This window comes from Cydia fagiglandana, chromosome 18, assembly GCF_963556715.1.
Source record: "Cydia fagiglandana chromosome 18, ilCydFagi1.1, whole genome shotgun sequence".
In the NCBI taxonomy this organism is placed as follows: Eukaryota; Metazoa; Arthropoda; class Insecta; order Lepidoptera; family Tortricidae; genus Cydia; species Cydia fagiglandana.
In genome coordinates, this window is record NC_085949.1 from 14,155,174 (window position 1) to 14,170,383 (window position 15,210).

General features: G+C 37.6%; 1 protein-coding gene across 1 annotated transcript in view; it reads left to right on the forward strand.

Moving 5' to 3' along the window:
- The window catches only part of LOC134673623 (probable Rho GTPase-activating protein CG5521), a 66,534-nt gene that overhangs the window by 11,193 nt on the left and 40,131 nt on the right, over positions 1–15,210 (forward strand). Inside the window, exons 14-16 of the mRNA XM_063531622.1 lie at positions 1,343–1,447; positions 3,208–3,309; positions 3,573–3,787. Of these exons, the coding sequence (XP_063387692.1) occupies positions 1,343–1,447; positions 3,208–3,309; positions 3,573–3,787 (422 nt within the window). The remainder of the gene's footprint in view (positions 1–1,342; positions 1,448–3,207; positions 3,310–3,572; positions 3,788–15,210) is intronic.

The following is a 15,210-nucleotide window of genomic DNA, read 5'->3' on the forward strand; positions in this document are numbered from 1 at the left end:
ACTTTCGTTCTCACGCAAGTCCATACATCAAGCGTGACTTTAAGTATGAACCCACGCGTGAGAACGCAACTTATGCTAGACCGCCTGGTGGCAAATCTTATCTCGTTTTGCACAACTTTTATAAGTCGCGCGCGACAAAGCGAAACGAACAGGACATAAGGTGGTATTTACGGAACGCAATCTCGCACCAAGATTGGCGATTCGAGATCTCGCACGAAAAATCTGAATCGAGATAGGGTGTTTCGATATCTCGACCGTCACACTTTCGAGATCGAGATTAATCTCGACGAGATCGAGATTTGACAAAGTAATTAAAAATGTGTTATTTGGCGCAAAAATCTCTAAGAATTCCGTATATACTACTTATTTAGAGTACCTACGTCATGTTTTATTATGAAGATCTTCAAATTAACCAACATTTAATAATAAAAAAACTACTTAATAAAAAACTAATATAATATGTATGTCGCTCTAATTTGCACGTAATTATGAAAAAGTGGTATTAATTATTTTTAATTTTACAAAATTGTAAGCAGAGGCAGTAACATGCTCAGTTGATATTTTGACAAGCACTCAGCAACTTAAAAAATTTAGGGTAAGCCAGCAAAAATCATAAATAATTGTGACTGGGTAAGTTAAGTTCGTTCGATTTTTCCGCACAGAGCGCGCCACAGTGCTTTTATCATCAGCCAAAGCCGGCCGCATACAATAGCACTGCCTGAACAACATGAACCTAAGGTTAAAAAGATTACTCAAAACAAATTAATTCACACGGATCAATCATTCAATCTCGTTCGAGATCTCGAAAATATTAATCAAGATCTCGACCGAGATTGCTAAAATCGAGATTTCCTGTCAACGAGATTGAATCTCGAAAATGTGTGCGAGATCTCGCGAGATCTTGAAATTGCGAGATCGAGATTGCATTCCCTAGTGGTATTCCATCTGTCCAATATCATTGCGTCTCACTCTCTCATTAAACAAAATGTGAGACAAAATAAACATTGGCCAAAGAAATTGGACAGATGGAATACCACCCTAACCTATGACTTTTGCATAACGACCAAGCCTAGATGATGACTAAACGAAAATCTTCCCTTAAATTTGACAAATTAAATAGATGTTGCTGTTAACATTGGTCGTCAAAACTAGACATTTGACAATACAATTAGGTACCAAAAAAAAAAATCACCATAATATATAGGACGCCGCATAGCGCCATCGAGTTTAGTAGTCAAACTGATCGTTCGCAGATATGTCTGTGCAATAAAGTATTAGAGATGATCGTAGGTATTACAACCTAATACGAATTTAATTCGTCAATTACTTTTTTTCTATACAGCAGAAGAAACCAAAGAGCCAGCCAGCAACAACAAGCCCCGGAGGTGGTACTCCCTGGACTCGCTGCGGCACTCCTCGCAGCACGATGAGAGAGACTCCGCTAGTGGTAAGTGGACACTTTTATTTTTTACTAAGGAAGTTATATTTATACTTACACAGAAAAGTAGAAAAAAAACTATATGCATCGTGCAGGGCTCGTACAGTCACGCTCTGTGATTTTTGAGCCATTCAGGGCCATTCAGCTAAATTTATTGTTCAATACTTACGCTATGAAATGTCCAATTTAGCTAGAACCCTAAATGGGTCAAATAATCACATATCGAGTAAATACAAGAAAGCAAATTCCTTCATAACGTCATACCTTACGACGGATTGCGGTGTCATATTATGAAGACATTCTTAACCTTTTGGCCGCCGGACCTAGTCCGCAAAGACGCTCACTCACACGCCAGAGCAAATTTTAAGTAAACAACTAATAAAAAGTTTAGGGATTGCAAATAGTGATATCGATATTTACAATATTATGGTAAAAATCTTTTTAATTTAGCTTTGTTCTTATCCTGTTTTAATTTCATTCCAAATTGCCAAAATTAAACATATGTTTTACACCCGAAAATGTTTAAAATATAGGGATTTAACATAAAAAACAACCACTAAACAATGTCGATTCAAGACGTGATATCGCCGCACTAGGCTGTACGAGAAGTCTTTTATACAAGACAACGGCGCCCATGGACTGCCCGCAATGCAGACCGACAAGGACTGTTTCCGCGCGGATCAAGTAATAATAGTCTCTAGGTCAACGGCGTAAGCGCTTGTCGGTACGTAAACTTTATTGGCGTAACGTTAAAGCTGCGCATCATGTGTCGATAAAGTCAATATACCGGAACTGTTTTAGTGAAAATTACACGTGGGTTGAATTTTTAATGAGTGAAGATATTATTCCGGAATTAGAATTTATCATTATAATTTCAGTTTGGTTTACATTAATCTATAGGTAAACTCTTATCAAAAAAACGTTCAACGACTTGTTACAAAAAAATTACACATTAACTTCAATGTTATAACAATAAAAGTAAAGTCTGATAAACAGGTATGTCTCTGTACCACACTTGTGCGAAGCGGTCGCTGCGGTGTATCCCTTCCCACTAAGCTATAAAATAACATCAATTATTTTTTTTATTTATCTCTTCTGCAATTAAATAGTCCACAATCTACAATGGCAAATTTACTTGTCTGGCTCTACATTATAGAGCTAAAGAAGCTACCTGAACTTTAAATATAGTTATGCCTATCTGACTCTCGTTCTACGTATTCTAGTAAGTAGTTACCTACTATTCGTTGAAAAAAATTGGCGATTAACAAGTGTTCAAATACTTAGATAAAAACATATTTCTGACTTTATATTTACTTTAAAAATTCCCATATCGAGTTAACATTCCCATCCCTAGCTGTCTTTTATACAAGACAACGGCGACGAGGAACATGAAAAATGTTAAAAATTGGAGCAATTTTTTTAAATGCCTTATTATAAAAGAAGGGATTTATATAGCGGCTTAAAAAGCAAATAAATGAAAAAACAAAGACCTTAAATATGAACACGAGTGTAAATGAAATTGCAATTGTTATTATTTTCACATTAACTCAGTGGTTGAATTTGTGTCTTGTATACAAGACGACGGCGCCAGCGTATCGTTCTATCGTTGTCTTCTATACCGGACAACGGCGGTCAAAGGGTTAATATTTATTTATCTTTATTTGACAACTATTATTTCCAGGTGTGTAACATTAACTGCTCAAGGCAAATAAAACTTTTTTTACAAACTTTATGCCCCATTGCGATGATAACTGTTTTATTCGTGATAGAATCTCGGTCCCCGTCGCCGGCTCCATCGAGCGGCGTCGAAAGCAGCTCCATCAAGGATTCGCCGCTGCAGATAGACTTGGCGTCAGACGGCGGGAATGTTGGTAAGAACTTTTTCTAATTCACCGTTCAAATACACTTCATTTATTTATGGCCAGACGTTTCGAACGTGACGGCGTTCGTGGTCACAAGTAGACTGGCGGGGAATTGTATCAACATCTTCTTGTTGCGCGGGTTTTGCGAACTACCCGCACTTGATCTTGATTATCCTCTTGTACGCTAGGGTTGTCACTTTGCTTACACACGACACTCACGACATCATATGGTATGCGATGGTGTGTCTAAAATCTGGTTTGTAATTGTACAGAGTGGTCAGAAAACGAGACGACAGACAGCTTGGCCGGGTCAGCGGGCGTCGGCGTGGTGATGGGCGGCGGCGCTCGCGGCTGGCTGCCCGACGTGGCCGCCGTCATGTGGCGGCGCATGCTGGCCGCCCTGGGCGACCCCAACCTGCTGCGCGACCCGCAGGCGCACAAGAACCTCTACAAGTACCTCATACACCTCAACACTACCCTCCTCAAGGTGAGTACCATTACTACATTAGTCAGCGGGCGTCGGGGTAGTGATGGGCGGCGGCGCCCCCGGCTGGCTGCCCGACGTGGCCGCCGTCATGTGGCGGCGCATGCTGGCCGCCCTGGGCGACCCCAACCTGCTGCGTGACCCGCAGGCGCACAAGAACCTCTACAAATACCTCATACACCTCAACACTACACTACTCAAGGTGAGTACCATTACTACATTTCTCATTATGTCACTGACTCACTCACCGATCATCAAAACTTCAAGATATTTCTACCAGCACACGCTTAAAATTTTAATCACCGTTATTGTTAACCCTTAACAAAGGGAATTTGGACTAGAGGAATATTGTCAAAGTAAATTATGTAGTCAGTATATTTACTGCCATCTTTCGACACAAATGATTAACACTTTTAAAACGCCATTCGCTCGGAAAGATGGCACCATACCTTTGGCCTATTCTCGAGTAGATGGCGATACTTTTTGACGTTTAACAAATGTTAAATTTAAACATATTAAAATATATCAGTGAAAAAATAAGGATCAAAGTCAAATGCCGTTCTAAAAGTGTTCATCATTTGTGTCGAAAGATCGCAGTAAATATACTGACTACATAATTTAATTTACTTTGACAATATTTCTCTATTTCAAATTCTCTTTGCCCATATATATTGACAGTAATATCAGTAACCACCACTTTGGTTATCTTAAGAAAACTCGAATAGACCGAATGATAAATAAATAATTATGCCATGCCTATACGTGTTTTATCAAAGTTATTCTATCATATTAGAAACCTAAGTTCAGCGACCTTGACACCAGCTGAACTGACCAAGTGTCCGCCGTGTCGCAATGCCATCATTGTTGATTTAAGCGCCCACTCTAGTTTATACTATTCACTTCAATGTATTTACTTTGTACGTGGGTATAGCGGAGTCAGTTATGAAGTTGACCCAAAAAAAAATTATTAAGCTATGAGCTTCATCACATATGATCTTTGAGTAATTTTATGCATTTCAAGCCTGGGAGGCAATAAGGGGAGGGGGGGTACAAAGATGGCCGCCACCCGTCATCATTCAAAAAAATCTGTTCTGGTCCTGGTGGCTACTAGGGCAAGTTTGGTATCATTTTCGTATAAACCGGAGACGTAGAATTCATTGCTGATATTTGTTTTTTTCAGCTTCATAGTAATTTTACAAGAAAAACGTAAAAAGATGAAAATTTAGGATGGAGATATTTGCTTTGAGAGCTAATAACTTTTGTATAGTAGCCAAAAATAGCATTTAAAAAATACTATAATAAAGCGTAATTCATGCAGATTCTAAACATATACACGTTGAGTAATATCCTACTGCAAAAAGATGGCGAAAAAATTATTAAATGACCGCAGCGCGGGTAGTTGGACTTTCGTTTATCTTGCGGACCGTCGTTTATCTTACAAAATGATCGAGTACGGGTATCTACGTAGGTATGCTTACTTTGCTAGATTTTATGACGACGAATAAAATACTTTCATCCAGACATAATTCATCATACAGACATAATTTTATGCACTTTAATTTTAATGCACTTGCAACGATTTGAGTGGGGCCTAGTGTTATTTGACCGGTGTTTTCTGTAAGGTGGAGGTAAGTACGTACTTCCCCAGTTGGGCTCTGCTCGGATAGATCTGGAATGACATCCGCTGTGCTGTGCCCTACCACACAAAGCGAGATGACATTTACAGTGCCCATACCTCTCTTTTGAACGTAGTTTAAGGATATACCCGGGTCCAAAATTGGGTCCGAGAAATAACTATTATAAATGAAATTATTGTAATAAAATAGCGCTCTTATTTTTGCTGATAATATTAAAACACTATTTATGAGAGAAATTGTACTACTTAGGAAGAGGCAAAATATTTATTTTCACGATAATTTTCATGCTATAACTCACTTTAAGTAATTTTATAGGTACTTACTTGTTGTTTTTAATAAATAACTTCAACCTGCACATAACATTCATTTGGATTTGATTTGGTTTGATTTTGTTTGATATTTTACATTTAATATTTGCTTCAGGTTGGTGTGGTGAAAAATTCTGTGTTTCACTCGGCGGCAAATTTTGTTTAACCCTCGTTCTTTGAAACCCTTACAACGCTCAAGATTCCATTTTTCGAACCACTCACTACGCTCGTGGTTCAATTTTGAAATCTTTCGCTTGATCGGGTTTCAATATTAGCACGAGCGGTTAAACAACAACTTTGCCCCCTTGTAAAACAAATAACTATTATGCGGAGAGCTTACATTTAGAAATCATAACAGCTATGTATATTTGTCATACTAATATAGGTTATGCAAGTATGACTTGGTGACAAACCAACGAAGCCCCGCCTCGCGGGGCTTCTATTTTCTGCTCTGAGGGATAAAAGGTAACTAACGAACCTAACCTAACCCAACCTGAAATTGCGGTTGTACATGATCTTATTTGTTAAGCTAGCCGCCCTCCTCTTTAGACATGGGGATACCTGTGTCTATCCCTCCTCTTTAGACATGGGGTTGGGGATACCTGTGTCTATTTTTTTAACCTATACCAGAATTATGTCTGTGTACTGGAAACAGCGGACATTAAGAGGGCGTAGAGGAGGGTAAATTTTCAGATTCTGTCAAATTACCCCATTTCACACACAAACGCAGCTCACGCACACTACCTCAATTTACTGGGACAGGTCAGTGACCCCTAATGTTTTTTTAAAGGTGCTGTTTCGAGTTTAGTGTTAACTACTAACCTTCTTTGAGGAATTCAAACTGTCACAGCTTTCTTTTGTGAGAAGATAGAGAAAAAACACTTTTTTATATATAGCTTTCCTTGTTTGTTCATGTCATGTCATAGGTATGTGACGTATTAGGTAATTAATTATTTTCGTTGTTGACTTTTGTATTAAGATAGGTTCAAAACGGCGACGCTCTTAACTGTCCATCGGTGGACCTTATGCCTTTTGTAATAAGGTTTACGGACTGTCAGTTAACAGTGTGGCAATGGTAGGTATGCGGTTTGTAGACAGACCGAATTAAACCTAGGAGTTTATTATTATTAAAAATATAAGAAATCATCTCATCTATCTACTCGAAAAAAGTGGACTATATCTAAAATTATCCCTTTATTACTTATAGGTCTTGTAACATATTTTTTTACAACTAAAGACGCTTATTTAATTTCACTTATAACTTAATTTTTAAAGCTCTGTTAATAATAAAGCTTTAAAAACACCTAATAAAATTCAGGTACTACACTTATACTTTTGTAAGTCAGTAAGTGATGCTTACTTAAAACTTATTGGGAAATCAAATAACTCATAATTACCTATATTAAAATATATAAATGTACTATTTCATCTCATTTCATCCCAATCCGCATTGGGCTAGCGTGGGGACTATAGCCCAAGCCCTCTCGCGCATGAGACGAGGCCTGTGCTCAGCAGTGGGACGTATATAGGCCGAAATGATGATGATGATTTCATCTCATACGTTCAATAAGGCCCAGGACCGGGCCTTGTCACCCGCACTGACAGAGGGCCTTTTTAGCCCTACATAATATTAAAGAACTGTGTCCCGGATAGTATGGGTTCTGGTCCATGGCGCGTCCTGAAGTAACTTATACAGTGTGTAATCGTTAAGTGTAGCCAGGCTATAATTCCGTAAATATAACAGATATCAGAAAACTTCAAATTGATATCAAAAGTGCGTTACCCAATGAGTAAAATTACATTTATAACTTTTTTTAAATAAAAGTAGAAATATCTCAAACATTAACTTCAAACCCTCCCATACATTTAGTACGACGACTCACCCCTCAAAGAACGTCGGTGTCCTAAGAGACAAAACTGCTTGAGATTCATTATTTGCGATAGTAAACTGTAATAAAATAATAAAACTACCGTTTATTAAATAATAATCTCAAGCAGTTTTATCTCTTACGACACCAACGTTCTTTGAGGGGTGAGTCATCGTACTAAATATTTAGGAGTTAGGGAGGGTTTAAAGTTAATGTTTGGGATATTTCTGCTTTTATGAATAAAAATATTAATGTATTTTACTCATTGGATTACGCGCTCTCTATATCAATTCGAAATTTTCTGATATCTGTTATATTTACGGAATTATAGCCTGACTACACTTAACGATTACACCCTGTATATCATTAGATAGTTCATAGCCTATATCGATAGAATATATCGTTCTTATGAGCGTATTTGGTGGGCATACCTTATTATTAAAAAAGTCTACTGCTTTATACTCGGAGTAATTAACAATGGAGCCGCCATTAACAGGCGTTCCCCTCTGTCGAAAATAGGCGGCCAATGGTCAACCACATGTCAACCATATGTATGGACTGACGTTTGGCTGACTTGACGTACCTATACATTTGATGTGCCCCTCCCCCGCAAAACACGGCAGACTATTTTGTACCGAAAATTTTAGACATGGCGTCTCCGTTGGTTATATCCTCTAAGGCTTTATAATAGGGTGGCACTGGTGGCAGAAACTCATTTCATTTGTAAAATTATCACCTGTAATTTATCTGTAAAATATAAAAACATTGTATTCACACTTTTCAAATGCCAGATGATTATTTTATTTAATTTTATTTCAATATTTAATGTTTGACTTGCCACGTGCGGTGCCACAATTATTATTCAGAAAAAATATATGAGTGCCTATTTTATAGTGATACTTTTTAGAATGGAGAATAAATGAGCAAAATTTAACATTTTTTTATTTAGTACAAATCACCACACTGTGATTGTAAAAAAATACATATAATATTCATTTATTGTGCAAAAATCAGTTTATTTGTATGAATCGTTATACATACCTATAACGATTATTTAAAAACTGAATTCCTCGTCCCTAGATTATACAAAAATGATATATAACTTGCCCTAGTTGCTAAGAGCATGAAGAAATATAGCATAGATTGGACCGGGGAGCCGACCATTTCCCCTCTTCCCTTATTTTTGGTATACGGTACGATCTCGTTGCTACCGGGCCTTATCAGCCCATTATTTGGTAATAACGGTATGCAAGGCATCTAACACAACTAATAAAACCTCCATGAACAGAAATGGGTGACATATTTTATAAGATTTGACAGTATCCAAGAAGAATCTTCAGATTCAGAATCATTAAACGGCAACTAAGCCACTAGTATTGGGTTGCCTATAATCATTTTTCTGTGAATGTACTCGTAAACCTCTATCCGTTAGTATGCGATTCATTAATGGACGCACCATGGCCCAAATCGGGACACAGTTCTTTAACACGTAATGTTAATAATCAGTGAACATTATTAATTACGCTCAAATGCTTAAGTTTCAGTACAGGTAAAAGTACATATGAGCTGTACTTTTAATTGTTAGTACAATCGGCATCAAATAGATAGTGACGGCCAAAGTGACCAAATATAGTTATAGGATCTAAATGTGAACGAATAAGGTCAGGTGAGGCATATAAGGCCCACCTTTATATTAACTGAAATAGTTTTATTAATAATCAGGATATTATGACCAAACCAATTCAATATATATTTCTCATTTGTTCATGTTTCTTACACTGCTACTGTTGCTGTTACTGTTACCGACACAAACACCAGAGAGGAGGAGATCAAAATACGCATCCAAAACGCCCTGCGGTGCAGTGCAGCCCTCCACAAAGTGTTGGTGTCCGGGCTTCTCAGCAAACATACAAAGTTACGGATATATAAAACCGTTATACGGCCTATCCTAATGTATGGCTGTGAGGCCTGGTCCCTAACACTAAAAGAAGAAGGTCAGCTCCTGGTAGCAGAGAGAAAAGTTTATCGCAAGATCCTGGGACCTATTCAGAGAGATAACGGCACCTGGAGGATCTGGAAAAATGCCGAGATCGAGGAGTTAGTGGCCGAACCCAATATCATCGGCGAAACGAAAGCGCACAGACTTCGCTGGTTCGGTCACCTACTCTGAATGGGAGAGGATCGGGCTGTCAAGAAGGCGTTCTTGGGACGTCCGACTGGTAGCCGTCCGGTGGGTCGGCCCAGGTATCGCTGGGAAGACAGTGTGGCGGCGGATCTACTTCAGCTTCGCGTCAGTAACTGGCAGGAAGTTGCGCAGGAGCGGGACAGGTGGCACGCTCTCGTTTCGGAGGCCAAGACTCTCTTTGGATCGCTGAGCCAAAATAGTTAGTTAGTTAGTTCATGTTTCTTAATATACCAAAATAGTTATAAAAATATTCCGGCGCTTTTGAAAAATCCATTTTATAAAAAAAACATACCATGTTGGTTCGGAACCGGGCCTTGTTACTGGCACTGACAGTGGGCCTTCTTACAATTAGTCATAGTACAAGTTCAAGAATAACAGAAAATACTACCGGGCCTTATTAGCTTTTATCATGAATTAATTTTATCTTAGATTTAAAATGGTCTATAGTAAAATACGGCCTACATGAGTCATGGAAAAACAAATTGTATTTTATTTAGTACCTATTTGTTGTTCAAAATCTTCAGTAAGCTAACTTATAAGACTCTATCTATTATAATTAATCTAGATTGACAGTTTACTTAGCAAATTGTACTTTTACCTTTAGGTTTTATGTCGGAAATATTTCACCCAATTTGTACTGAAACATAAGCATTTGAGCGTAATTAATGATGTTTACTGATTGTTAATCTTAAATATACCTATTATGTAGGGCACTTAAATTATTTTAGCGGACCAAGCGGATGTGTATGTTTGTGGACCACTTTTTTATTTAAATAATTAAATTGTAATTCATTCAAAAAAAGCTATTACAATTAGGGATTTAGATACCTCACCTACCTTATTACAAAGCATTACAAAAATGTCCAAAGGCCAAAGCCACGCCGATAAGACATAAGACCTCATAAACGACTTCATAAATATAAACGTTCACTGAAAAAACCCAAATTCATTTCTGATAATTTTATTTCGTTACTGAGTTATCGTTTTGCACCGAATATCAATGAAATAAAAGCACGTTGTTGTTTGATAGATACATTTATATAAACATCGTCACATGAAACCAATATAGGTACTCGTAAACCAGACCACTGCGATGCCACTGGCTTTAAATATCGTTCTTTCAACTGATGATATAGCCACAAAAACCCGCTGAAACTGCAGGTCGAGTCTTGATTTCAATTTCTTGATGATATATCATTGCATTAACTTTCAAAGCACATGATAGATCTTAGAATAGCAACAAAACTGGTTGAAACTAAGAATTTTATTGCTGAAATTATGTGAACAACATTGCTTCGTCTTCATAAATAAAATTTTAATAGTTTATATTGTTTAGGCTAAAATGTGAAGAATTTTGTTGATAAATTGTTTATCTAGTATATTGACATTATGTCATATATGTTTTTAAAATGACGTAATATGAATACCAGCACAATGAAAATTTATTCCAATAAGAAATAACAAATCTACAAACTTTTTTCATTTTAAGTGAATTAGGAAGAAGCTAATTATACTGATTTGGTTGTATTAATATATTTTATTAAATAATTTGTCATATTTTTTAAGTATTATGACTTGTGAATAAAAATAAATCGAAATTTTAATGACTCTAGATCTCCGTGTGACGTTATTTATTTACCCTATTAATTTTGAACACAGTTTTTCACTGGTATCATCATTCGTATACGGACATGAATTTCTGTCAATATATATGCCAAATCGAACTGTCAACTTGGAAAAAAGAAGTACGCGTCCGCTTCCAACGGCCCACAGCGGGCATCTGAGGAGAAGGAGAATTTGACAGATATGGCGGATGTATGGAAATTATACGAAAGTTTACGTTTACGATTGAATTTCACTGTAGCCTTTAAGAGGAAAAATAGGAAAAGCCTGATTCGTTGTAGTCCAGTTATCTGGCTTTCGAAATCACTCGATTTTATAGCATGAGCATCGATTTTTTTATACAAATTTTACTAAACGCTGACACTCGTTCATCACGTTTTAGGTACAACTTTGCATAAGTGTATTTATTATATTGTAAAACATTTCAGATTTTCAAGGGTGATTCGTTGTAAACACACTCTTTGGGATATTAATGACATTTATTATAATTTTTTTTATCAAGAGATGTGAACGCTAGCGACTAAACGGTGACTGCCTTTTTCGCTGATTTTGCTCGATGCAGTCTTAAATATACAGAAAGCATTTTATTCGTCATCATAAAATCTAGCAAAGTAAGCATAGTTACCTACGTAGATACTCGTACTCGACCATTTTGTAAGATAAATGCCGCCTAGCGAGAGTCCAACTACCCGCGCTGCGGTCATTTAATAATTTTTTCACCATCTTTTTGCAGTAGGGTATTACTAAACATGTATATGTTTAGAAGCTGCATGAATTGCGCTTTATTATAGTATTTTTTGTATGACACTTTTGGCCACTATACAAAAGTTATTAGCTCTCAAAGCAAAAACCTCCATCCCAAATTTTTATCTTTTTACGTTTTTCTTGCAAAATTACTATGAAACTGAAAAAAACAAATATCAGCAATGAATTCTACGTCTTCGGTTTATACGAAAATGATACCAAACTTGCCCTAGTAGCCACCAAGACCAGAACAGATTTTTTTGAATGATGACGGGTGGCGGCCATCTTTGTACCCCGCCCTCCTCGACTAGACGCACGCTTCTTATCGCCACTGAGGCTAGAAATGCTTAGAATTACTCAGAGATCATATGTGATGAAGCTCATAGCTTAATAAAAAAATTATGGGTCATATATGGCAGCGATCCGTAACTGACTCCAGTAGTAAGAGTTTGCTATTGCGAACATTTTTATACCAATTTTCATTGTGGCCAGAACATTATCTAGCAAGAAGTAGATTTAATTAGTGTGTAATATTTGGTGTATAAATAGAAAAAAAGTTTGAAGTTCATTTTTGTCGTATTGTGTAGAATCAAACCCCCGTTATAAATATGTTGCAGTTTGTCGGAAATAAGGGTTGGCAAAAATACCTACTTACCCTAAATTCGCTTTTAGTATAGTTCGTTTTTTTTAGCATTAGAAATAAGGTAAACAATCTTGATGTGTCTTTTAATTGAAAAACACATTTTATAAATAAGTTACGGCAAATATGTAACAATTATGAATCTAATACGATCATTTATGTTCTTCTGCTTTCATCATAAGTAATAATTTTTGATTTTTAAAAAGCGTCTTTCAATTAAAAGACATGTCAAGATCGCTTACCTTCTTGCAAGTTCTTTCTAATGCTAAAAAAACGAACTTTAGGTACAAACTTCGCCTTAACTAAATAACATTAAATCATAAGTCAACTGTAACTGGTATCATGGGCGTTTAGTAATTTAACATTTAGAACTAAGTATACATACCTATGAGTACATTTTAAGTTTTGTATAATTTTCATTAAAAAAATGAGTAGGCGAAGTTTTAGATAATAATAATAATAATAAGCCCCCAGGGCAGCTTGTGGCGAGCTGAATGGGAAGTGACGTCCCTTGGGTCCCATACCCCCGAGAGTCGGTCAGGCCCCTCTCTCCAGCTTGCCTTCATTGGCCGGCTGGAGTGAACACTGAGCAGGGGCCGCAGGACTCTCACCTCTGGCTTGCCTTAACCGGCCGTCCAGAGTGGGGTGTCAGAGCTATATGCTCGCAGGGCGGAAGTGAAATATGCCTAAGACGCGAGTTGGCACAGTGGCTGCCTACAGCCACTGGGTAGAAAGCGGTGCACACCTCTCCACGCCCTGAGCCGCTCACGTGATGTTGTCCCCTTGTCGCTCCGTGCGAGCGGCCGTTTTCGGGGACCCATATTGTGAGTTGGCGAGTCACCACCTGGCCCATTTTTTCATGTTTTTAACATATGAGCAGGGCAGGTGCCATAGTCACCTCCATAGTCCCGGTTACTAGCCCACTAGCAACTCAACGCAATAGCCCGGTTTCTTTTTGTACCTTTTCTTGCAATAGTCCTACACTAACCGGGGCTTGTCCTTGGGTGCACTACTATAGTGCAAACAGGGATAATCGTCGGTTGGTGTCACATTACATTTAGAGTAAATTGTCTTATTACAAGGGGCCTCTACGTGTTGGCTTCGGCCCCACGCACGCCTTCCAAATGCCCGGGACCCCATGGTCCCGAGAATTTGTAAAAGACAGACATAATAATAATAAATATTCTTTATTGTGCATCATACAGTTAAAAATACACAGAAAATTAAATGCACATTAAAAGCTAGGTAACAACCGGCGGTCTTATCGCTAAGAAGCGATAGATATATTTTTTTTTAACTTTAAAACGCTTTTAACGCAGCTCTATTTATTGGAAGTTCTGTGGATTCTTAATAAAATTATTATTTTAATGTTTTACTTTGTCGAAGTTGGGATCAACGGACCCAACGGTGAAGTTAGGGTTCCCCACGGTAGCTAGTTTTGCCAACCCAAATTTTCAATAAATTGCAACGTGCAAAATTGATAACGGGGTTTGTGTATAGTATCCACCACGCATAACAACGTTTGAGATTGGAAAACTCATTCAATTTTCAACCTTATACATATAAGCGTAATAATAACGAGTTCGAATTGATTTTCCAATTTAACATACGTTTGTTACACATGGTGGAACCGTAGGTATCGCAGATCCAAAAATGACGAACAAAGCTATAGTCACACCAAGAAAAGTCTGCAGCGGATTTGATAGCCCACGCAGTGTAAGTGTTTTTTATTCGTCATAATTTCATAGAAGTTTGACGTTTAAAATGACACTTGCACTGCGTGGGCTATCAGAATCGCTGCAGACTTTTCACGGTCTGAGTCTATTAACATACAAATCGATTTACCGAAGCTGTCGTGAACTAATCTAATAAGTAACAAAAAAACTGGCCAAGTGCGAGTCGGACTCGCGCACGAAGGGTTCCGTACCATTATGCAAAAATCGCCAAAAATAACGTTTGTTGTATGGGGGCCCTGTGAAAATTTCAACTGCCTAGCTATCATGGTTCATGAGATACAGCCTGGTGACAGACAGATGGATGGACAGACAGACGGAAAGGGGAGTCTTAGTAATAGGGTCCCATTTTTACCCTTTCGTTTCGGAACCCTAAAAAGTATCTATTTGCGTCGCAAAAATTTTAGATTTGTTTTTATTGCGCATCGGTCATGCTTTTATTGACATGCAACGTCGATTTATTTTGTAAAAAGTGTACAAAAGAACTGCCACACGATTTCCATTTTTTGTAACATTTTTTGCGGTGACGTCTAATAGTTCTCTCTCCAATAAATTCGAATTTCTTATCATCACGGTTCAAACGCATTGAAGCATATCGAGATAAAGCTAAATCTCAGACGTCGGTAGCCGCGTTTTATTTATACATTCACCGACTGACCTTTAATCCAAAAAATTAAAAATCTGGCGT